Source organism: Pristiophorus japonicus, chromosome 22 (genome assembly GCF_044704955.1).
Source record: "Pristiophorus japonicus isolate sPriJap1 chromosome 22, sPriJap1.hap1, whole genome shotgun sequence".
NCBI lineage: Eukaryota > Metazoa > Chordata > Chondrichthyes > Pristiophoridae > Pristiophorus > Pristiophorus japonicus.
In genome coordinates this window covers 18,523,073-18,549,464 of record NC_091998.1, presented here as the reverse complement: position 1 = coordinate 18,549,464, position 26,392 = coordinate 18,523,073, and the positions used below count along the sequence as shown (strand labels likewise).

General features: G+C 40.1%; 3 protein-coding genes across 9 annotated transcripts in view; 1 reads left to right on the top strand and 2 right to left on the bottom strand.

The window, feature by feature from the left end:
- The window catches only part of LOC139235177 (histone acetyltransferase KAT6B-like), a 20,952-nt gene extending 12,305 nt beyond the window's left edge, over positions 1-8,647 (bottom strand). The window contains exons 1-2 of the mRNA XM_070866397.1: positions 8,513-8,647; positions 6,764-7,674 (exon numbers count right to left, since the gene is read on the bottom strand). Of these exons, the coding sequence (XP_070722498.1) occupies positions 6,764-7,387 (624 nt within the window). The 5' untranslated portion in view covers positions 7,388-7,674; positions 8,513-8,647. The remainder of the gene's footprint in view (positions 1-6,763; positions 7,675-8,512) is intronic.
- The window catches only part of LOC139234881 (erlin-1-like), an 843,171-nt gene that overhangs the window by 146,302 nt on the left and 670,477 nt on the right, over positions 1-26,392 (top strand). The window lies entirely within an intron of this gene.
- The window catches only part of LOC139234878 (adenosine kinase-like), a 274,129-nt gene continuing 264,840 nt past the window's right edge, over positions 17,104-26,392 (bottom strand). For all 7 annotated transcript variants that reach the window (XM_070865697.1, XM_070865696.1, XM_070865692.1 and 4 more), the window contains 2 exons: positions 25,320-25,406; positions 17,104-18,076 (listed from right to left, as the gene is read on the bottom strand). In XM_070865697.1, coding sequence (XP_070721798.1) covers positions 17,952-18,076; positions 25,320-25,406 — 212 coding nt within the window. In that variant the 3' untranslated portion in view covers positions 17,104-17,951. The remainder of the gene's footprint in view (positions 18,077-25,319; positions 25,407-26,392) is intronic.

Genomic DNA, 26,392 nt, shown 5'->3' with positions numbered 1-26,392 from the left:
GTAGATTGGGGGGGGGGAAGCGAAGTAGATTGGGGGGGGGGAAGCGAAGTAGATTGGGGGGGGGAAAGAGAAGTAGATTGGGGGGGGGGAGAGAAGTAGATTGGGGGGGGGAGAGAAGTAGATTGGGGGGGGGGGAAGAGAAGTAGATTGGGGGGGGGAAGAGAAGTAGATTGGGGGGGGGGAAGAGAAGTAGATTGGGGGGGGGGAAGAGAAGTAGATTGGGGGGGGAAGGGAAGTAGATTGGGGGGGGGAAGGGAAGTAGATTGGGGGGGGGAAGAGAAGTAGATTGGGGGGGGGAAGAGAAGTAGATTGGGGGGGGAAGAGAAGTAGATTGGGGGGGGAAGAGAAGTAGATTGGGGGGGGGGAAGAGAAGTAGATTGGGGGGGGGGAAGAGAAGTAGATTGGGGGGGGGAAGGGAAGTAGATTGGGGGGGGAAGAGAAGTAGATTGGGGGGGGGGAGAGAAGTAGATTGGGGGGGGAAGAGAAGTAGATTGGGGGGGGGAAGAGAAGTAGATTGGGGGGGGAAGAGAAGTAGATTGGGGGGGGGGGAAGAGAAGTAGATTGGGGGGGGGAAGGGAAGTAGATTGGGGGGGGGGAAGAGAAGTAGATTGGGGGGGGGGAAGAGAAGTAGATTGGGGGGGGGAAGGGAAGTAGATTGGGGGGGGGAAGGGAAGTAGATTGGGGGGGGGAAGGGAAGTAGATTGGGGGGGGAAGGGAAGTAGATTGGGGGGGGGGAAGAGAAGTAGATTGGGGGGGGGAAGGGAAGTAGATTGGGGGGGGAAGGGAAGTAGATTGGGGGGGGGAAGGGAAGTAGATTGGGGGGGGGGAAGGGAAGTAGATTGGGGGGGGGGAGGTGAGAAGTAGATTGGGGGGGGAAGGGAAGTAGATTGGGGGGGGAAGGGAAGTAGATTGGGGGGGGGAGGTAGAGAAGTAGATTGGGGGGGGGAAGGGAAGTAGATTGGGGGGGGGGAGGTAGAGAAGTAGATTGGGGGGGGAAGGGAAGTAGATTGGGGGGGGGGAAGGGAAGTAGATTGGGGGGGAAGGGAAGTAGATTGGGGGGGAAGGGAAGTAGATTGGGGGGGGGGAGGTAGAGAAGAGAGGAAGATGGGGGGGAAAGAGAGAAAACGGTGCCGATGAAGCCCCGCACGCAGCCGATGCCAGGCTGTTGCTGCTGCCGCCGACTCTTCGGGCGGGGCACGCCCCAGCGAGATTTGGGCGGGCGGACCCCGCCGAGGACGAAGAAGCCGGGCCCCGCCGAGGACTTTGGGCGGGCCCGCACGCAGCCGATGCCGGTCTGCCGAAGTCTCTTCAGGCGGGCTCCGCCCCCAGCAAGAGGCCGGACGGGCGGGCCCCGCCGCCGAGGTAAGATGCGCAGGCCACTCGGCCGGGGATAGGGCCAGCGCCCCGGAGACAGGACGCCGGCAGCTACTGAGCACAGCTGCCGACGCTGTTTTCGGCACAGGGCTATAGCTCCGCCCCCAGCAGCTCCTGCTGCACAGTGCCGAGGTGGAAACGGGCCTACAGCTATCGGAAAATCGCGAGTTACGTATTCGGTGCAATTTTTATTCTATAAATTAGGCAGGCCTCTCCAATGTGCGCCGTTCTAGCGGGCGGCCGAAACCCTCGGACTTAAGCACATTATCTCGACTGATACTCCAGTGCAGTACTGAGGGAATGGTGCATCGTCAGGGGTGCTCTATTGCAGATGAAATGTTCAACCAAGGCTCTAGCTTCCCTTTTCGGTGGATGTAAAGATCCCGTGGCAATATTTAAAGAAGAGCAGGGGAGCGCTGGTTTCCTGCCCAACACTTATACCTCAACTAACACCAAAAACAGATTAACTGACCATTTATCTCAACTGCTGTTTGTGAGATCTTGCTGTGTGCAAATTGGCTGACACATTTCCCTACATTACGGTAATGACTATACTTCAAAATAACGGTGAAGTGCTTTGGGACGTCCTGAAATCATAAAAAGTGCTTTAGAAATGCAAGTTTGCTCTTTCTTACCTGTAAGTACTACTCAGGAACTTAATTATAATCAGAGCCTCGATTCAAATGCCTAGCCAAGTGCTCTTAAAGTCAAGACTGTGAATCAGTAGACAGCAGAATCACTGGTTTAGAGTGAAAATGAGTACATTATCTGCCAGAATATCGACTGAACTTTTACACACTTGTATTTATATAGCGCTTTTAATGTAGTGAAATGTCCCAAGGCAATTCACAGGAGTATTGAGACAAAAAAATTGACACCGAGTCACACAAGGAGTAATTAGGGAAGGTGACCAAATGCTAGGCCAAAGAGGCAGGTTTTAAGGAGCATCATGAAAGAGGAGAGGCTGAGAGGTTTAGGCAGGGAATTCCAGAGCTTAGGGTCTTGAGATTCTATTGCAGACAGTTTGTAAAATGTGTATGCAAGAAGCTATTTACACGTGGGAGTACAATTCTGTGTATATCGCAAGTGTTGAAACATGTTCACTGGATCACTCAAACGCGAAGAGGAATCTCTTTCAGTCTTTCATCATCATGCTGCTTTCCTTCAGCAGGGATTATCCAAATTACAACTTGTCCATTGTCACCATCTTTGATTCATTCTGCTGACCTTATGTTTATTTGAGAGAGGAAGGAAAGATTTCTCTCCAATCTTCCCAAGATAGGTGGCATTCAGGGTTGAAAGAGTTGCTTTCCAGATTTGGACAGTTGGAAAACCAAATAGTTCAATCATTTGTAAGTATTTGCATTGTTTTATTGCCCCAACTTCAGCCCTTTTAAACATTGCTCAATGCACTGACTTTAGTAGCACTGTGCTGCTTTCCGTCACTGCCCTGACTAGCTTCTGGAAATCCCACTAGCAATTACGCTACAACTGTGCGGTGAGCTCACTCAATGAAAATCAGTTAAATTCATCCAATGTAGAAGACCAATTCAAAAGTAACTAAACGGCTGTGACTTGAACTTCCAGTCAATATGTCCTGTGCTGCTAAATTGAGAACAGCACTAAAACATACCAGCTGCAGTGGGGACCCAAAATAGATCAGCAGGCAGGTCAACTTTGAAAAGCCATTATGAAGCAGGTAAAAGGGGCAGACTTGTATTGTTGGTCAGTAAAATGAAATTATGCTTAGACAGTTAGGCACTACATGAACAACTTAATCTCTGCAATGCACATTCATTTTGCTACTTGACTATTGTGGTATCAATCATAATTTTTCCTGCCATTATCAAGCAAGTTAATAACTTCGAGAAAAGGAGCTGGTTGGAGAATTTACTACAGGGTACCATAATTAAAATTAGTGTTGTCACCAGGATTTGAATGAAGCGTGTTTTGAGAGATAGAACATTAAAGTGGCATACTGTTCACAACTGGCCGTGGTGGTTGGTATCCACATACTAAACAAATGGAGCAAACAAAAATTGAAATATATATATTTATGAAAAAAGTAGCAAGAGTTCAGACTACAAAAAGTACGTTTACAGAGGCCTCATGACTCTCACTTTAGTGCAAACAGAATCTATGGCTGTTATTCTACTAAGCTTATAATTTTAAGAAAACCTTCCAGGGACTTGTCAGTCACTGAAAGTGTTAAAAATGAAATATTTAATCCCAAGAGAGTTATACATTTTATGATATATATTTTGTTTATATAATGTCTTGGAGGAACGATTACATTTCTGGACTGGAAGAAAAATGACATCTGCCACTTGTGGTCAGTAATGGTACTGCACTGGCACATTCAATACAATATCTATAACACAGTGACAGTACCAGTACTTATATTGTAAATCACCAGTCACTCAATCAGCTAAGGCCATAGATTCTGTTTGCACTAAAGTGAGAATCATGAGGCCTCCGTAAACGTACTTTTTGTAGTCTGAACTCTTGCTACTTTTTTCATAAATATATATATTTAAATTTTTGTTTGCTCCATTTGTTTAGTATGTGGATACCAATCACCGCCGCCAGTTGTGAACAGTATGCCACCTTAATGTTCTATCTCTCAAAACACACTTCGTATTGGTCTTCTCTAGCCTTTTCAAACTATCAATAGACACTAATCATACTTTAAAATACTGAACCTTGTACCTGGAACTTTGCTGCAAATTCCACAACCAATCAGAAAAGATTCATAATTCTAAAGCTACTTATTTGAAAATATGGCAGCCTTACTAGTTATATAGAAACAAAATGGTACAGTCAAAAAAATCTCTGAATCGACTGACCTTCCAATTAAATTTACAATAATCAGGTTTGAATACTGTAATGTATTTATAAAAACAGCATTTGAAACCCTCCACACTTTGTCTAACTTTCCCACAAGAATGTATAAACGCACGTTTTCCTGATTTATTCCAAAAGCATTTAATATAAATCTTCATTTTCTTTCTAATGTATATGCATAAATTGTTTCATGCCATCCTCGGCTCTCTGCTGTAGTATATGTGTGAATATTATGGATAGCTCCCAAAGTAATTTGGATATTAACAGGTCTATTTTACAGAAATAACAAGGGTTTTGTTTCAATTTGGAGCAATAGATAGTAAAAACAAATTACTAGGCATGTGGCACACCAAACATTGTGACAGTAGTGTAACTTAAAGCAAAGAAATTATGGTGCACCTCGAAAACCTGGATTATTAGAATGCAATAGGTGCAACTGGAATGCTAATGGCAGTTTTATAATGACAGCAACTTGAATTTATATAGTGGTTTTAATGTAGAAAAATGTCCCAAGGCACTTCAAAGAAGCATAAACAGGTAAAAATGGACACCAAGCCATAGAAGAAAATATTAGCAGAGATCACTAAAAGCTTGGTTAAAGAGGTGGGTTTTAAGGAGAGTCTTAAAGAAGCGCAGGAAAGTGGAGAGATTGAGGGAGGGAATTGCAGAGTGCGGGGTCGAGAGGGCTGAAGGTACAGCCACCAATACTGCTGCAGAGGGTGCGGGGCAGGCGCATAGCTGAGGCCAGTCATGGAAACACAGCAGTTCTTGGAGGTTACCAAGACGGGGACGGGAAAAGAAGGGATGTAAACATGAGCACGAGAACTTTACATTTGAGATGTTGCGGGACCAGGAGCCAATGTAGGTACACTGTACTGAGTGGCACTTGGTGCAGAATGGGATACAAAGTTTTAGATGAGCTGCACTTTATGGAGGGTGGACGATGGAAGGAGAGCATTGGAATAGTTGAGTGTGGAAGTGGCAATGGGGTGGATGAGTATTTCAGCAGCAGATGGATTGAGGCAGGGATGGATGCAGGTGACGTTACGGAGGAGGAAATAGGCATTGTTTGTGGTGGTGAGAATAATAATTATACACTTATAAAAATAAGTGAAATCCTTTACTTTCTGCACAATTTGTTTTCATGTGGATCGTAGAGAAGATTACAGTACAATAATACTGTTTTAATTAGCTGTAAATCCTTCATTCCAGACTAGAATCTAAATAATCATACACTATAGTACATTGTAAACCATGTGCAACCAGTTACATGATATAAAACAAAGATAACACTGAAAAGTTTTGCACTCTCACTACTTTGATCAAGTTTCCATCTATTTTGTCTCCTACCTGGGAGTCTGATCGGCGCCCTTATAAATAACGCATTGTCGATAAAGGTAAATAACTACCCTGCCAATGGCCTTGAAAATATTCCTTCAATTAATACTACCAAAGGCCCAGATTGACTCATCACTCATCTCGTTACTGTTTGGGGCATGTTACTGGTGCAGAATGCTGCTGCCTTTGCTTACATGACAGTTATTGTGCTTCAAACAAAATTCAGTGTGTGAAAGCACTTGAGAGTTTTTCATGTAATCAGGAAAATAAATTCAAGAATCTTGAACAGCAGGAAAGTTTTCCAAGTGTCTTGGCCAACATTTATCCATCAACCAACATCACAAATAGAATGTTTTGGTAATCTATCTCGTTGCTGTTGGTGTGTCCTTGCTGTGCACAAATTGGCTGCCACATTTCCCTGCAACAGTGACAATACTTCAAAAGTATTTAATCAGCAGTGAAATGCTTTGGGAGATCCTGAGGTTGTAACAGGTACTATGTAAGTGCAAATTCTTCCTTTCCCTACTCAGGTAATAATATATAGCAACGTGAAGTTAGAATAGTCCAAGATGATGAAAAGTATTGACATGGAAGGTCATCTTGCTCTTCATTTGGGACATTCTTAATCTTTGACCTTCAGAGGCCAGTCAAACATCATGTTATAATGGTTGAATGTAGCAAATAGCCATTCATAATTAGTCACAGTCCTCTTAGGTACACAGGGAAGACCACTTCTGTGATCTTGAAGTGATTAATGCATCCTCAGCACCTAATCAGATCATTTAAACCTAATCTATTTATTAAATGCCTCTTTAGGTCTCATCAACAGCACTAAAATCATTACATCATTATTCAAGGTTTGAACTTTGTAATATTGAGTGGTCTGCTGTTTCAACGATCAACCATCACAGAAAAGCTCACTATTCCAAGGATATGGCTATAACAAACCTGACAAGTCTCATTCGATCTTTTGATGTATTTTACCCTGAAATATAAACACAACTCCCCATGTTTAAATGGTTTTGCAATCTGCCTCACTGGTAATTATCATAAATCTCATTCCAAACTGTTCCCTTAAATTGACAGTTCTGTATATCCGTCTCTTACTACCGACACGTCTGCATGAACAGTTCAAAACTACACAAATATTTGAAGATAAATGATTAGGACTTTCTTTTCCACATCCACATCTCAGCTGCAAACTTACCTTTTCTTTTTCATGAGGAAGATGGGTGACTGGTAGGAGAGATGAAGAGGAAGAATGATTGTATTTTGCTGCTCCCTTGCCTCCTGCACTCCCATAATTCACTCGGTAAAGAGGCCCATCCTTGAATATTCTCCCATTATTCACAGCACGCTTGGTAGCTAGCCTAAGCCTCTGCTGAAACGTGGAACTGCTGGTAATAGTAGCCAAGTCACTTTGGCTTCTCAAGTATTTCTCTATGTTCTTTAGCGAGGAACCATTTGGTTCTGCCAATCCTTCAACTGCTCTCTTGAGTATCTTATTCCAGTCCACATTACTAATATCAATGCAGTTTCTCGATGTACACCCTTGTGTGGATTTTGAAAGACTGCAAGGCTTAATGGGTGCAAAACGTCCAGGTTTCTCTGGATCCTTATAGGATGAAAGCCCTTTGTTTGTAACTTTAAGTATAGTGCCATCTTTTACACTAAGTTCCAACTGTTCTAAAACAGTTTTCCTATCTAATCCATGTGAAGATGTCACTGCATGGCAAATTCTCTCCTCCGACGGCCTTTGCTTTTGCTTTTTCACCTTCTGAATAGCTTCTAGAATCCATTCAGTATATAGCGGGTTTGCAAGCTTTACCATGGTTGACCATTCATATGTTGTTCACTCTCAATCCTAGGTATAGAAGTTACTCCTTCTCCCTGTGTTCGATCAATTCCATGCCACGAACTAAAAGGTCTTCCTGAGAAATTAAACAATTAACTGCAGTAAGGATCAGAACATGCCTTGACATTGGCACCAGTAACATGTTTGCCAGTCAAAAATATCCATAAAAACAGCACTGAGCCCAATTAGTCTCAATACAGTGAATAGGCAGGCTAATCTTCTGAAGGTTCAACCAACAGGTTTCCAAAAGACTCCCAATGGACCTGCAAGGGAAAAAGGTAAACAATGTTAATATGTCTTCTTCAAAATTCATCGAAGTGAGAGAGAAACCCCCCCCTCAAAAAAAACTAGCAACTTATTCTGTATATATCAAGCAGCATAAATCAAGATGTTATGATCAGTTTGTAAGATTGACAATTTCCAATCCCTCGTGTTTACATCAGAATGTCACTGTTGTAAATACACGTGCACTGCAGCAAGTTCTCTCAATCTCGCTGTAGATCCTCGCCTAAATATGTAGGGCGTGATGTCACTCCCCTCCTAAAACAAAAATCAATAAAGTAGGAAAACTCGGGGTTGCATCACGTCTCAGTTGCACATTTTCAGGTGAGCAACTTTCGCACGCGTGTTTTCCAATATATTCGCATTCAAATGTATCTGACAGCGACTTGAACGCAGGCAGCGTTCCCTGCTTTCTTCTTCCAATGATAAATGCAAGTCTTTCTTCCAAGGAGCAATAAAAACATTTATTTTACCCCCAAAAAAATTGCAGATAAAACAGTGACCAACGATCGGCTGGTGAGCAAGGCTCTGCAATCATTTAAAGTCCTCGACCTGCTGGCAGCAGTATCCTGTCGGTCTCGATACCGCAGCAGCAGCACTCAGGGTCACACCAGGCATTTGCTCGAAAGAACCATTGCAATGAGGATTCTTTTTTTTTTAAAGACATCTCCTCATTAACCCACAATGACGGCAATCGACAGCCTTCTGCTTTCTTCTCCCTTCAGGTGGCGCACCAAATGCGGAAGGTTTTCTTAAGAGGGAAAAAAATACACACAAATGGAGAGGGGGTTGGGGGGGAAATGTAAAAAATCAACGCACCTTGCTTCACACTCGAGCGCGGAGGCGGCTGATGCCGAGCAGAGCAGGCGCCATTTTGTCCCAATGTTTGAACACCGGAGTTTACAGGCAAAGCGACATGACGCTGATTACAGCCGAATGGAGTCCCATTACAGCCCAGCGCGCAGCCCCACCCCCTCGGCCTGGAAGTCCCGCCCCTCCACCACCATCATTGGCCGCCGCTCCGCCCCGCCGTCAATCACCTGCCCCCCATTGGCCCGCCGCCCCTATCAATCAACACCACGTCCCTCATTCCCTCCCCCCAACTCGCCCGTCCCCTCCCCCCCCCCTTTCACTTCAGGTTCGGTTGGCCCGCAACATTTATGTCATTTGCGCAGGAGCTAAATTTTAAGTTTAACGCCTTGCCTCCCACGTTTATTTTGCTCAGTTGGCGGAAGACTCCCAGATTCACAGCTATGCACACTTCTAGTCCAATTATTATTCTTATTTCCAAAGCAGGTTGCAATCGCTGTTGTGAAACGTCAAGTTGAGAAACATTAAAACTGATTTTATTTGAGGCTTCACTGGTCAATAAATTCGTCAAGGTTTATTTATTCCAAAAGTAAAGTCAGTATTTAGACAGCAAACGTTTTAAACACCTTCCAAATCGAATTTATTCCCAAAGTACCTTTATTTTTAAAAAAGTCAATATTTTGACAGCAAATGTTTTAAACACCTTCCAAATCTATTTTATTCCAGAAGTACCTTTATTAAAACAAGGTCAATATTTTGACAGCAAATGTTTTAAACACCTTCCAAATCTATTTTATTCCAAAAGTACCTTTATTTTAAAAAGAGTCATTTGTGAGAGCAAATGCTTTGAACACCTTCCAAACCTATTTTATTCCACAAGTACCTTCCTTTAACAAAAAAGGGGTAATTATTTTGACAGCAAGCATTTTAAACAACATCTTCCAAATCTATTCTTCCCCCCCCCCCCCCCCTCCCCCGCCGAGTAAAAAATGCAGCAAACTCTAATTGGACGAGCCATTGGTGTCTAATGCAGTGTTGCCCCCACTAATAGCAGCCACCACCCCCTATCGCTCAATTCCAACCCCCCAAAAAAAGACAACAAAGTGGACCCTCGCGCCCGCCCTCCGGATTAATATTGATCGGAAAGCTCTGGAAGGCTGGCCGGCCGCTGTGCTCGCGCTGCTTTTGAAAATTCAAACGGGGGGCATTCGTCGCGTCGGTTGGGCTGCGCGTTAGAAAAAAAAATAGAATAAAATGGCGCTTAGTTTTATATAAATATTAAAAATAACATACACACGCGGAAGTGATAATTTTTTTTTATTGCAAGCTCTTATATTTTTTTTCAACATTCCTCTCACACAAAGGTTAACTGGTTAAGAGTTAGGAATGTTCTGGAAGGTGGAAGCCAGCCGGTGCCGAAAGCAGCCGCCTGCTTGCCCCCTCTGTGTGGGAATGAGCAGCAAAAGGCGGTGGGCCGGGCTTGCGAGGTGGCTGCTCACCGCCGCTCACGAGACTGGCTCTCCGCCAGCCGCCTGATAACCACCCGCTTTCGACAACCAGCAAAAAGAGAGAGGTTAATCTGCATACGCCGCGACAAACTAGTGCCCGCTGCCAACGCTTCCCCCGCTCACATTCACACTCCCACTCGCTGTGCGCGCCCCTTGTTTATTGCCGTTCACTGTCCTCTATTAACACTGTCCTCTCCTCAGCAACCTGCCACTTGAACCAGCTCTGTCTCCCCCAACCCCCCTCCAAAATCCTGCTCCAGCTTCGTGGTTTAAAAAAAATCCACTGCTATAAATGCTTGAACCATCTCGGTGGGCCAGTCCTCTTGCTTTTAAAAAAAATCTATTACCATGTACTATAAATGCTTCATTTTTCCAAAAAACAAAAAGTTAATTTTTTCTTCTCTTCCCAGCCTCTGCAACAATTCAACAATTTTAATAAGCTCCCAGCACTAGGGACACAACAAACAAGAGATGGGGGGTGGGGGGGTGCTTGAGATCGGAGTGCTTATTGGCTCAGATCTTATTCTATATGCCAGCTGTCTTAATTTCTTACACAGGGTAACAGATGGCACACAACACACAAGCGAGGCAGTGTCAACGTACAAAATTGCCCATCATTAATTCTGCGGGCATCTCTTCCAACCTTGTTTTTGTTTTAACTGTATTTGAAGTCTATTTTGTGTGAGCTTGCAATACATTTTTATATTAATTAGTGAACACTTCTTGTTTGTTTACCAGATAGGAATTACTATATTACATGTAAACAATCCCTAATTATTACAACAATGTGTTTTGTAAAATTACCGTGAACTAATCGTGATAAATTATAATATATGGATATTTTTCAGTGATATTTTACAAACGCCAAACTGCTGTGACAAGGATAATACTTATCCTGGAAGTCCAAATCAAATGGATAAAATGGTCAAATACCCTATTAATAGCATATCAGAACATGAATATATCTTTGACCAATAAAGATTCAGTGTAGTTTTGAGAGACTAAACTGTACATGAGTATCAGCTGTGGCTTGGGGGGCAGCACTCTTGCATGAGTCAGAAGGTTGTGGGTTCAAGTCTCACTCCAGATACTTGAACACAAAAATCTAGGCTGACACTCCAGTGCAGCGCTGAGGAGTGCTGCACTGTCAGGGTACTGTCTTTTGGATGAGACATTAAACCGAGATCCCGCCTGCCCTCTCAGGTAGCCGTAAAAGAGATCCCATGGCACTATTTTGAAGAAGTGAGTTATTCCCAGTGTCCTAGTCAATAGTTATCCCTCAATCAACATAACAACAACAGATTAACTGGTCGTTATCACTTGCTGTTTGTGGTAGCTTGCTGTGCGCAAATTGGCTGCCACTTTACAACAGTGACTACATTCCAAAAGTACTTCATTGGCTGTAAAGCACTTTGAGACATCTGGTAGTCGTGAAAGGCACGATATAAATGCAAGTATTTTTTGAGTGAACTGTGTGATGATGATAATAGTTCCTATATACTTGCGTAAGGATAGCCTATTTCAAAAATATGGTTCAAATTTACTCATCAAAAATTACATGAAAAATACTATATATTTTGTGTAGTTGGTACCAGCTTTTTCATATTTTAATCAGGTTCATGAATCCCAGAGTGCTTGCTAAATATGAACTGATTTTCTTTCAAACATTTAGCTCAGTCATACAGAACCTAGTTTTGTTTGCACAAGGCTTATAAGACACTGCGGAATCTCATATTGCAAGGTGTAGTTGCGGAATATGAACTATCTGAAATGTGCTCCAAATTAAACAACATAGTAGTATAAAGAATGAATGAAACTGGAACTGTGATTGGTCACTTGACTGTGTTCCATTTTGTATGAGAATGGAATCTGTAAAGTCATTTTTCAGAGAATACAGCAGATAAAGAAATTGTGGTGAGTACTTTCCAAATATATAGTGAATGATATTGAAAAACAGAATTATACCAGTGTAGAGAAGAATACACCAATTCTATTACATTGGCCGTGAACCTCGACTATCTTACTGTTATGTCCCTTCTATCCTGCATAAATATTCATTCCACATCACATAATTCCTATTTACTCCAATTTTCTGTTAATTTGGATACTGCACACTTCGGGGTTTATATGTTAACTATACACTTTCCAATTCAATTTCGTTACATGCCTCCTCAAAGCATCTTTGCACATGGCATCCTGTGATTGTAATTGGTTCATTTTCTCCGAGCATAAATGACACCCATTGCTCACAGCCCCCATGTTATGTGTGAAATACTTTACCTAAGCATTTCATAAATTTTTGTCTTGTTGCCCCGTTCTTGTGTATAGATATTTCATCATGCAAACAGTTCTCACATAAGTGGCAATACAAATTTATTCCACAAATATGTGTGAAAAACATAAAAAACTACTTTCAAAAGAGCCATCAGCAGTTGAAACAAATTCAAACAGCTGTTAGTGACTCTCCCCATCAGCAAGTGCACAGCTGTAAGCACCAGAACTCGCACTGTATAACTATAGCATTGTCCAAGGAAATCCCAGATTAAAACTCCAGTCGTAAAGGCAATTATAATTTTTTGAAGATGGATCACTTACATTACACAAATATAATCCCGTGCAGGGAACTGAATGCAATGTTTATTCAACAAATGAAAAGAATACAATTTATGAGATTTACTTCACTGGTAGAATTAATGCTGTATTCTAAAACTATCCACAAAGTATCCGCTACCTTTTTGTAACTGTCACTGAAGACTTCAATTAAAAAGTAACAAGATTGCAGGAATTATCATTTCTGGCAGACTTTTTCATCAATTTTAAAAGGAAATCCTAGGAGAAATTTCAAAACAAACTGGGAACATAGGAACAGGGGTAGGCCATTCAGCATCTCAAGCCTGCCCTACCATTCAATTTGATCATGGCAGATTTGTGCCTCACTCCATTAACCCCGCCGTAGCTCCATATCCCTTGATACCCTTACCAAACAGAAATCTACTGATCTCAGTTTCAGTTTTGAAAGCTCAAATTGTCCCAGTATCCACAGCCTTTTGTGGGCGAGAATTCCAAATAAATTACAACTGAATAACTAAAACAAAATCAGCAGAGCACCTTGAACTTGGTAAATATCTTGAATTTAGCTACTTATGCATGATAACCATTTTAGTTTCTGGACAGACCCAGTTACTTCAGTGACACGGCCCACAAGAGTGGCTTACATAAGTCCTAGAGAGGCAACATTCATTCATTTATCAATGAAGAATGGAACCAATCACCTCTTTTTAATCGGTAGCAATTTTACGGGCAGCAGAAGAGCTGAATGCAGAGTCCAATATGTGTATTTCAGCATGTTTCCAGTGAGTTCACCCTTTTGTACAAGCAATTGTGTTATGAGCAGGTAGTATATTTATGGGGATAGTGCAGGCCAATGGAGTCAAGATAGAAGATCAGCCATGATCTTATTGAATGGCGGAGCAGGCTCTTGGGGCCAAATGGTTTACTCTTGCTCCTAATTCTTATGCTCTTATGTTTCCATCCACAGTCAAGATGGTGAACTTCAGAGACTTTCTATAGCTTCATAAGTTTGTATGCATTGACATGACCAAGACCGGTGTTATTTTATCTATATTCTACATGAAACCTTCAAAGCATAAAAATATTCAGTCGCTTTTATCAAACAATATGCTAATAAGCAACTGTGGTTAGAATGTGAAGGAACAACATGGAAAAACAGTAACAATTAGGATAAAAATCTTTGTACAGACAATGATGTACTTACCATTGAGTGTTATTTCAAAACCTCTTAAAATGTTTATATGCACCAGCAACTGTTGTAATGAGATTATCATGACCATGTAATCAATACTTGTCCATCAAGATAGTCAATACCAGTTAACTCAGGGACTACATGCTGCTCATTTAGCAACTTCAACAGGTACAGAAAACTATTTTCTGATCCTTTCTGATAGTTGTATAAAACGTTTCAATGATTTAAGAACATTTTTTTGATGATCATTTAAATTGGGTTCTTTCTGAAACATGTAGGCCAAAATACAACCTGTAGATTGTAAAACAGATTGGGATTCAACAATTAAGTAGCACCAAACCCAGTAAATATTAAAGCATTTTTACATAGAATTTACAGCACAGAAACAGACCATTCAGGCCAACTGTTCTGTGCTGGTGTTTATGCTCCACATGAGCCACCTCCCACCCTTCTTCATCTAACTCTACCTGCATACCTTCTATTCCTTTCTCCCTCATGTACTGATCTAGCTTCTCTTTATAGGCATCTATGCTATCCATGTGGCATTCTGATCACTCTCTCATTAAAGAAATTTCTCCTGAATTGTTTATTGATGACTATCTTATATTTATTCTCCCTAGTTTTGGACACCTCCCAAAAGTGGAAACATCTTCTCTATGTCTATCCTATCAAACCCCGTCGTAATTTTAAAGATCTCTATTATGTCACCTCTCAGTTTTCTCTTTTCTAGACAAAAGAGCCCCAGCCTATTTAGTTTTTCCTGATATTTTTAACCTCTCACTTCTGGTATCATACTTGTATTCCTCCAGAAATGAATCCGAGTGCTTGGTTTGCATTTTTATTACTGACCTTGTTAAATAATTAAAAGTAGCAATACAAGTTATGTATATGTACCCCGAGATCACTTTGCTCCTCTAGCCCATTTTGACTCTTATTTTCCAAGGAATACATGACTTTCTTATTCCTCATACTTATCAATATTGAAATTAATTCGACATTTACACCCCCATTCTGCAGGTTCCTGTATTTTTCCGCAATCTCCCTCAGTATTAACTATACCCCCAATTTAGTGTCCTCTGCAAATGTTGAAATTGTACTTCCGCATCCCAAGCCCAAACAGTTTCTGGAAATGATGATCGGCAGTTGTCCCAGCACCGATCCTTGTGGAACACCACTTCTTATCTTCCGCCAGTCTGAGTAACTAGCTTTTAGCCCTATTTTTGATTTGTAGCCAGCTTGCTACCCATTCTGCTACTTGTCCCGACTCCACATGCTGTGACCTTAGTCATGAGCCTACTATGGAGTACCTTATCAAAGGCTCTTTGAAAATCTAAGTATATTACATCTACTACATTACCCTTGTCTACTCTTTGTTACTTCTTCAAAAAATTCAATAAGGTTGGTTTGAGCATGACCATCCCTTTTGAAATCCATGTTGACTATTCTTTATTATATTTTCAGTTTCTAGATTTTTAAAATTACATCTTAGAGTTAAAATTCCATTATCTTTCCTACCACTGAAGTTAAGCTAACTGGTCTATAGTTCTCTGGACTTGTTCTTTCTCCCTTTTAAAATATAGGAATAACATTATCTGTCCCCCAGTCCTCTGGCATTATACCAGTTTCTAATGATCTTCTATAATTATGTAATAGTGCCTCCACTATCTCTTCCCTAGCTTCTTTTAGTATGTGTGGATGTAATCCATCCAGACCAGGGATTTTATCCTCTCTAAGTTTAACTACTTTATCAATAATATCCCCTTTTCCTGTCTTAAATGTCTTGATATCTTTCTTGATCTCTTCTTCTAATGCCAAGTCCACCCTGTTAGTCTCCCTGACGCAAAGTAATTATTCAATATTTCTGCCATTTTGCTGTCATTACCTGTGAGTTTATCTTGTGCATCCAATTCTATTTCAAATCATATTTCAAAATTATAAATTATGTTCACTGAATTGCTTGTCATGAGGGAAGCAATTAATTTTCCAGATCGATTATTCAAATGCATAATTACGTTAACTGTTTTTGTCAATTACTAATACTAAATGGGGAGCTGATAAATGCTTCTACCATTTCCAATTTCTTTTGAAAAGTAGAGCAGGAATTAAATTTATAAACCATCTTAAAAAAAAAAGTACTCCCCTGATGACTGTAAAAGTCGTGTATTGAGAACTGTTATGAAATCAAAATTGTAAAGTCACATCAGAACACCTCATACCATCAATATCAAGAGAGATTGTAAAATAAAAAGGATAGAATGTTATTATAATTGAAATTTCTACATATCATAATTTTGGAAAACAATTTTAAAAACATTTTCAAGTGTTCTTTTAATTCGGCATTTAAACTGGTATCCCAGTTGTGTAACAGTATGATTAAAGTTGTTTCCTTATTATTCATTTTCCAGATTTCTTCCCCCTATTTGGCCTAGGTTTTTATCTTTTATTCACTTCGCCTAAGAGATTACATGGCTCCAGGAAGGTGGGAAGTTTCTGTATTGTAATGTACGATATATGACAAATATATGGACCAGTAGGGTCTTTTCCTGTCCTTCATATTGTATGTTCGTATCAGTGATATTCATATTGCAAACTGCTGAATGGAGAACTGGGTGGTAACAGTGCACTTTACCTCTGAGCTGTTAATGAGCTTCAATTCAGGTAACCAGTTCATAAGATCGACATGAGTTCCATCATTACTTTAGTCACCGAAGGTCTAACAGGTAAAAAAAAAATTGAAATAGAAGGGTCATCGTTTTAGTGAAAGGCACTTTTGAAACCAGGATTGCAGTGTATTATAGAAGTTGTATTCAGAAGACCATCCAATACCATACTATTCTGGATGTTTGATGCAGTCACTGAGCACAAGATACCTTTCAACCTAAAACTGAATAATAACCAAGAGTCATAAAAGTCTGCAAAAGCAATCCAAACTTGTTACAAATTCACTGGAACAAGCAAAGAAGTTCTGGTCACGGGTCAATTTTATTAAGATTTTTAAAGCTTTCTTATTGACTATAACAGAGATCCTACTCTGACTTGGGAAAGTTGATTTGGAGAGGTTTAAGGTGAGGTTTCAATGAACATCGTCTTTAAAAGTAGCATGCCACTACTTGTTCCGTCCTCCAGTTATGTTAAGTTTGTCAATAATTACTTGCTGCATAATGAAAACTTAGAACTTAGTCAAAGGTAGCAAAATGATTATTTTCCCAAAACATGTGAAACCACCAGTAACTCAAGACTTGGATACCATTTAAAATGCTAATAATGTCCAACAAATGTGCAACTGTATTTAATTTCCTGGAAGAAAAATAACTAAAGGCAAGAAAACATTTACGAGAATCATCTTTATTTATTGTCAATATCAAATTATAAAGATAAGAATGTTGTCATCTTAACTGTGTACAGTTGTTTTTCTTTCAACACTATTACAGATGTCCAAATAACTCGAGCATCAGGATTTTAAAAACTGTGCGTTTGATTTGGTATTTCACAGCAAGATTTGCCTGCATAAATATTTCTGTGCCTCACTTTATTTTATTCTCATTATATAAGTTTGCTTTTCTGAACAAGCTCAAAAACAGAAGATACTGAGGTAATCTGCTAAACTGAAACCATTTCATGATGACACGATGCACCACTTTCAAATGACAAACAGCTCGAGATCAGTTACAATTCTCACTTCGGGCCGAGTTGAAAATTCGCTGTCAGAATACACTGAAGAATAGCAAGTTGTGCAATTTGAAGTTTTCTGCAGAAAATGGTCAACATAGTTTTTACCTCTTGCTTTCATCCATCACCAATGCCATAATTGCTGCCAGGTAGATAATAAAATTACTCTTAACATTCACCATCAAAATCAACACTTCATGGTTTCATCTAGAGATGTAAACAAAAATCACAAAGGAACATTCAAGACGAGTTTTTGACCATCAATGTGATCGAAACATTTTCAGACCTGGTCATCCACTGGTAAGATGTTCATTTTTTTCTAAATATGAATTTTTACTAACAGACTGACAAAAAAAATGAATAAAAAGGTAAGTACAGAATTCTTAACGCAGGGTGTGGGAGGAAGGAAAGAGAGAGAGGTTATTTAGTTTTAAATGGACAGCAGTCCCTGTTCTTAGATTTAACAAAGGATTTTTTGATCCCACTTATTTTTATATTAATGAAAACATCAATGAAAGTCTGGCGCTTCTGGGAATGTGCAACCTGAACGCCTAATGATGACATTTGCTGCATAATGTCCAGCTCGGATACATTCTTCTAAAGGTTGATCATAAACCAGCTGTGACAGAAAACCTGCAAAGAAGAAAAGCAAAAATTAACTGTAGGCAAGAGCATTAAAAAAGTTTAAGTTTGCAACTAAATACACCACGATATCGGTGCCCCTTCAAAACACGTCTGGGTTTTATAACTTTGGCTACATTAGAATCAACACATGGATCTCACAGGACACGGATACATGGTAGATACTAGATTGTATTTTCCATTGATCAAAGCAGCTGTTTGTAAATCCCCAGCTCTTCCCATTGGATAGTGGCCAAGTTACTAAGGTCAGAAGTAGTAAGAAATTACTGCCTTTCTTTTTATACTTTAAAAAATGTTATTTTGTGATTTATTTGTTTTAAGAATGACATCTGAGCCAATCTGATGCAATGTGACATACTTTGAAGTTCGATATTTCAAGGTGTGACAGACGCACGTTGAAAATAGATAGGAAGGTTCCCTGGATCCCTTGATACTCAACGGATAAATGCGTCACGTGGCATGACATTAAGAACAAAAAACATAAATTCACTCGTTTGATCTACTGGGCTGTGCTGAATTAGCAGATCTTAAGTGGCAGTGAACTCACTTATAATTGGCCACAGTGTACCCAGACTAGGGTGGTGCAGGAGAGGTTAGGACAGGTCTTGACTGTGATGCCTCCCACAGTTCAACAGTTTGCCCACATTCACTGTATTGAAGAATTCCCACTTAGGCAAGGTTCAAGAAATTGCTGGTGCTTGGAGTACCATGTCCACACACCGCTTGACAGAGAGAAGAGGAAATAGGGATATAAATAACATTGTTCTTCATCCTTTCAAAGAAAAGACAAAAATAACCGTGCAATTTGAATGGTAGCATGGGATGTCTCTCCAAATGTAGGGACATCCTTTTCCACTATTCCTTATGTTATTAAATCTGCTTCCAACAGTTATCCTTATTCTGGCCAACCACGATAGAGCATTTTTAATTCCAAATTATCCATCAATGATTTGGTTATGGCAAGAGTGAACAACAAATATATTTAAGTTATGTAAACACAGACTTAGTGAAGGTTTATCTTCAAATATTCAAGTCATCCATACTGTAAAAGCAATTTTCTTTTAAAAAGATTAAATTAAATATTAATTAGGAGAAGAGGCAAATAATTATTTTTCATTACATCTTATGAATGAAAATGAAGAAATCGGAGCACAGGCCAGACCTTTTAATGTTTATATTGTTGAAGCATCATTTGGCATCTTTTTTCTTTCTTAAATAAGTGCAGTCGAGACATGATGAAATGAAAAACTGCAGCTAAATTTATCTACTCTGACACACTGCTGAGTACCAGTTTCCCCCTCTCGCAGTTAAATCAATACAGTGTTTGAGTAAACACAGTTAAAGCTTTATTAGAGTGGTCTGCTTGTTCTGTAACAGCTACTTGATGCTTTGGTTACAAATCAGCCTCATACACACTACTGAATGGAGTAAAAGGGCAAATAATCAGGTGTTACTGAAACAAAGTACACAAAATCTGGAGCACAGGTGAGCATTTATATATCTCCATATTCAACCGTTAACAATCCTTCAAAATTCTGCAACACAAAGTACTATGGGCTTGATTACCTAGTGCCACATTCCTTACATGATTTAGTGCAACATTTTTGCCAGAAATACAGACACAAATAGAAACAAGATACTATTGAATTCTTGGTTTGTCCTAATTATCATAAGCTGCTTTAACTGAAAACACTGTCCGAGAAACAATATCCTACGAGACCAAGCATCCCGTAATTCTGAATAGCCTATTCCGCAGAGGCACTGAAACAATGAACCCAAATCGACAATAGTTACAAGCAATTAGATGAACATGCAGAAATATGGACATCTAACAAAAGGCACTGAACCACTAATATATTAGAAAATAAAACTATACTTAATTGCACTTTGAACACATAGGTGTTAGCTGGAGGCGATTTATATAATGCTGGTATGAAAGAGGCAGACAAAAAGCAGGAAACTATAGACCAGTTAGCCGAACACCTGTGGTTGGGAAAATGCTGGCGTCCATTATTAAAGAAGCAGTAGCAGAACATTTGGAAAAGCAAAATTTGGTCAGGAATGATTTATGAAGGGGAAGTCATGTTTAACAAATTTGCTGGAGTTCTTTGAGGATGTAACGAACAGGGTGGATAAAGGGGAACCAGTGGATGTGGTGTATTTGCACTTCCAGAAGGCATTTGACAAGGTGCCACATAAAAGGTTACTGCACAAGATAAAAGTTCACAGGGTTGAGGGTAATATATTAGCATGGATAGAGGATTGGCTAACCAGCAGAGAACAGAGAGTCGGGATAAGTGGTTCATTCTCTGGTTGGCAACCAGTAACTAGTGGGGTGCCGCAGGGAACAGTGCTGGGTCCCCAACTATTTACAATCTATATTAACGACTTGGAAGAAGGGACTGAGTGTAACGTAGTCAAGTTTGCTGACGATATAAAGATGGGAGGAAAAGCAATGTGTGAGGAGGACACAAAATCTACAGAAATAGACAGACTAAGTGAGTGGGCAAAAATTTGGCAGATGGAGTATAATGTTGGAAAGTGTGAGGCCAAGCACTTTGGCAGAAAAAAAATCAAAGAGCAAGTTATTATTTAAATGGAGAAAGATTGCAAAGTGCCGCAGTACAGCGGGACCTGGGGGTACTTGTGCAAACACAAAAGGATAGTATGCAGGTACAGCAAGTGATCAGGAAGGCCAATGGTATCTTGGCCTTTATTGCAAAGGGGATGGAGTATAAAAGCAGGGAAGTCTTGCTACAGTTATACAGGGTATTGGTGAGGCCACACCTGGAATACTGCGTGCAGTTTTGGTTTCCATATTTACGAAAGGATATACTTGCTTTGGAGGCAGTTCAGAGAAGGTTCACTAGGTTGATTCCGGGGGTTGAATTATGAGGAAAGATTGGATAGGTTGGGCCTCTGCTCATTGGAATTCAGAAGAATGAAAGGTGATCTTATCAAAACGTATAAGATTATGAGGGGGGATTGACAAGGTGGCTGCAGAGAGGATGTTTCCACTGATGGGGGAGACTAGAACGAGAGGGCATGATCTTAGAATAAGGGGCCACCCATTTAAAACAGAGATGAGGAGAAATGTCTTCTCTCAGAGGGTCGTAAATCTGTGGAATTCGTTGCCTCAGAGAGCTGTGACATTGAATAAATTTAAGACTGAAATAGACAGTTTCTTAAATGATAAGGGGATAAGGGGTTCTGGAGAGCGGGTGGGGAAGTGGAGCCGAGTCCATGATCAGATCAGCCATGATCTTATTGAATGGCGGAGCAGGCGCGAGGGGCCGTATGGCCTAGTCCTGTTCCTATTTCTTATGTTCATATGAAATGATATATACATAGGAGCACAGTGCAGTGAGCAAGCCTTTGCATTGGAAAGTATCGATGTTACATCAAGACCAACCACGCACAGTTGCTGATGAACATACTGAACCAGCATTAACTTTACGCTCTTAGCGTTGTTATCCTCAAGTTACTCGTCTTTCAAGCAAGTAATCCCATTGCTTAATTGCAGTTCAGTGACAAACTGGGAACATCTTTCTAAAAGAGATGGGAAGGAGCAAAGAAAAAAAAAGAAGGTAGCAATTTGTATAATGTCACTTTGGCCTCCGAAATGGGCATGGTTATAGTTCCCCCAAAAAAGTTAGTAAAAGATTTTAAACTTCTAAAATAATTATATTACTTTAGAAAAAGAGTAAAATTAAAGGCGCAGAAAGGGGGATGGGAGAAGAGATAGGATAGAGGAAGATGGAGAATAGGAGGGACAAAATAGCAGTATGAGAAGCAGTGTTTATATTCTTATTTGAATTATGCCTTACACGTTTATTTTAGCATAAAATACCTCAATGCACTACTTGAAGAAGAGTTTTCTCCAGGCCAACATTTATCCATCAATCAACAGATTAACCTAAACACATTAACTGGTCATTTATCTCATTTCTGTTTGTTGGACCTCGATACATGCAAATTGTCTGCTGTGTTTGGCTGCATAACACCAGTGACAACACTTCAAACGGTATTCATTGGCCATGAAGTGTTGTGGAAGAACTTGAGAACAACAAAGGTTCTACTATTAATGCGAGTTCTTTCCTTCTTTAATAAAGTAGATTTATTACTATATTCCTATTATGTCAAAATGATAGTGCTCAAACTGCATAAAATTACAAAACCAGTCGAGCCAGGATTTTGCCTGTAACTGCTTGTAGTTTAAGGATCAACTGAAAACTCTACAAATTTCCCCAGTTTTTGTAATCAACTCAACAATTTTGTATCCTTTGACATAAACGTGGTAAAAACTTACAATGCAGCTACATTTTCCATTCATTTAGTTATTTGTTGTAATCCTACAGGGTAATTAATTCAGCATAATGAATAAAAATCATTTCACTATATTAGGTTGACTTTGCTTGGAACAAAACAAATATAAAATAGTGATGTATTTTCTTTAATTTTTCATTATAGTCCTCAGCGACTTCTCCCAAGTCAAGTTTTCTTAATCCCACTGAGTTTGTGTTTATTGGATGTCGAAACTTCTATTTGATGAATGTGACATTTGCGTTTGTTCGTTACACCGTGCTTCCATGCCTACTGTATCTTTTGGATTTTATAACTAATATCGCTTAAAGGTGTCAATATGAACATCACATTGATGCTGTGACCTGATCGTTAATAATATTAAAAGCCACTAATTTCAGCTCATTCAAATTGCAATGAATATACATTCCTTTAAGGAATAAAAACCCCACTGGAAAAATGGTCCGACCATGGCTAACAAGGGAAGTTAAAGATAGTATTAGATTAAAGGAACTGGCTTATAATGTTGCCAAAAAGGGTAGTAAGCCTGAGGATTTGGAGAATTTTAGAATTCAGCAAAGGATGACCAAGAAATTGATAAATAGAGAGAAAATAGAATGAAAGCAAACTATCAAGAGACATAAAAAGATTGTAAAAACTCCTATAGGTATATAAAAAGGAAGAGATTCGTGAAAGTATACGTGGGTCCCTTTCGGGCAGAGACAGGAGAAATTATAAAGAGGAATAAGTAATTGGCAGAGACAGTAAACAAATATCTGTCTTCATAGTAGAAGACCCAAAAATCATTCTGGAAATAATGGGGAACCAAGGGTCGAGTGAGAATGAGGAACTTAAAGAAATTAGTACAAGTAAACAAATAGTACTGGAGAAATTAATGGGATTAAAAGCAGACAAATCCTCTGGACCTGATGGCCTACATCCTAGGATTTTAAAAGCGTGGTGACAGAGATAGTGGATGCATTGGATTTGATCTTCTACAATTCTAGATTCTGGGAAGATTCTTGCGGATTGGAAGGTAGCAAATGTAACCCCGCTATTCAAGAGAGGAGAGAGAAAACAGGGAGCTATAGGCTAGTTAGCCTGACATCAATAGTAAGGAAAATGCTAGAATCTATTATGAGGGACGTTGTAACAGGGCACTTAGAAAATCAAAATATGATTGGGCAGAGTCAACAGGATTTATGAAAGGGAATCATGTTTGACAAATCTTGCTAAGAACTTTTTGAGGTTGTAACTAGCAGGGTAGATAAGGAGGAACCAGTGGGTGTTTTTGTATTTATTTTTTATTCGCTCATGGAGTGTGGGAGTTGCTGGCAGGGCCAGCATTTATTGCGTATTCCCACAGTGCTGACTTTGTTGTAGCGGTTTGATACAACTGAGTGGCTTGCTAGTTAAATCTTTGGTGAAGCACCTCAATGATAGTATTAGCAGTCTAAAATGCTGCACCACAGATTAGCAGGTTGTGCATTTACACTGCAGCCCACAATTCTCCATGTGGTAAGATTCCGTACTCAGGGCCATCGGGAAGTTGCAGATCCTGAGAAAGGGAACCGGCGATCAGAAAGTAAATCATAGACTGTTCTTGTGCTTGTCCTATAGTGTCGACTGAAGAGCTGTCAGGGGACCAGAAAGCAAATCACCCACCGACCCTCTCGGTTGAGGAATTACATACTGGAAAGAATCTACACACAGAAACTGACCGTTTGCCAACTGGTTTATGCCAGAATTTATACTCCACACGAGCCTCCTTCAGTATAATTACTTCTTCCCATCCTGCCCCCATATTTCTTTATTCCCTTAAATGCATCAATGTTATCTGCTTCAACTACTCCATATGGCAGCGAATTCCACATTCTCAGAAAATAAATTCCTCCTAAACTCATTATTCAATGTTATTGTCTATCTTATATTTATGCCCCCTTGTTCCGGGCGCATCAGATGGAAACAATTTCTCCATGTCCACGCTATTAAGCCCCTTCATCATTTTAAATACCTCTCCGGTCTCCTTGGTCTTCTCTTTTCCTGAGAACAGAGCTCCAGCCTGCTCAATCCTTCCGGATTGCATCTTCTAAATTCTGGTAACATCCTTGTAAATCTTTTCTGCACTTTGTCCAGTGCTTCACTGTCCTTTTTGTAGTATGGAGACCAGAACTGTACATCATACTCCCACAGTGTGGTTTAACCAAGGTTCCATATAAAATTAAGCATCTTCCTGTCTCTATAGTCTGTTCCTCTCGAAATGAACTTCAGTACCTTGTTTGTATTCTAAGGTCTCATCAACTCGCGTTATTACTTTTAGCAATTTATTTATCTGTATTTCCAGATCTCTTTGTTCTTCTACTCCGTTTAGTTTCTTACCTTCTCAAAATAAGTGGCTTCCTTATTTCTCCTACCAAATTGACATTTGATTTGCCTTGCTACTACCATACGAAAGAAGAAGACGACGACCAAAATGAACCACCTCACACTTTGCTCGATTGACTTTCATATGCCGTTTATCCACCCATTCAGAAAGCCTGTTTATGTCTCCTCTATATTGGTGCAGTCCCCCACATTATTAGCTGTGCCCACTAATTTGGTATCATTTGCAAATTTCAACACCGTATATATGGTAAACAACAGTGGTCTTTTTGGCTATTACAATTCTACTGATACAAATGTCTACTAGTATACAGATATTTTGTATATCTGCATCAACATTTAAAGGCCAGCTAAAATATTTTGTTACAATTTGGCACAAATCAGATTTATACAGTTTATTCGAGCAATGGTCCCCATGACTTAAATTGCCCCTGTACTGGTTTGAGTACAAATAGGAAGGTAATAAACATGCAATGTTCAAGTTGCCACTCCAAGTTTCACAGAATTACAATATTCGGCACATAACTTACACAATACTAGTGATATTTACCTCCAACAAAGGCATCACCAGCTCCATTAGTATCGACAATCTCATCCGGTTTGATATCCAGGACAGGGTAGGCGGTTACCTTATCAGCTGTGGGAAAGAAGGAACATTATGTAAATAGATTAATTTTAATCAAGTATTATGAAAAAAATAATTAAATCATAATACTGCTTTGTTATTTTAAAATGTCAGTTTTACTAATGCACATACAAAAGATTTCTAAAAAATCTTTGTTTAACTCTTCTAAAAGTTAAAAAAAACTTGAGTCTGCTTATGCAATGAAATATGAGCAAAATAACAAAAGTCTCAAGATTCAGATAAACTACCGGCCAGTTTTGTTATATATTCCCAGAAGACAGGCTATATCAGAGGAGATACAACTGTGCATCTCTGAAGCAGAAAAAATAATGATGCAGCAAATACACAAGCCAGCTATCTTGGTTTCCAAATACCATCACCTCTATTCAACTGGAGACATAACACGGTGTTATAGCAGCTTGCAGTTTTACTACAATTACAATCAGGATGGAGATTTCTTAAAAATGGCACAGATCTAGAAAACAAAAACTTACAAATGAATACAGGACAGAGCTGCATAGCAAAATCTGTGCTGTAAAATATAAATTACTTAGGCCCCGGTATTGGTGGCCTCACCACCCAATGCCGCCGAGTTTTGCCTCCAGTCTCCCCTCGGTGCCAGTTTCTACTTGGGCTGGAGGGGAGTACCGCCAGGAACTGCCCGCTGATGGCTGCTGGCAGCCAAGTAGAATAAGTGACCGCCTGCCTGCCGAGCTGCCAGATTGGTGCGTGTGCGAGTCGCGCCAGCAGGGGGAAGGACCGCTGCACGGAGGCTGGTCTAGCCCCGATGGCAAGTACGAAGATCTGCAATAAAAGGTTAGTGAACATCTTTAGAAAAAATTTATTACAGCGACTTACCTGGATGGGGGTCCCCTGAAGGTGTTCCGGTGTTTTTTCTTTGTCATGATTTTTATTTTCAGGTCTTCCACCCTCCCTGGACCCGACTCCATCCTTGGCGGCAAGAGCCTTTGCCGCCGAGATTGAGAGCACCCACCCGC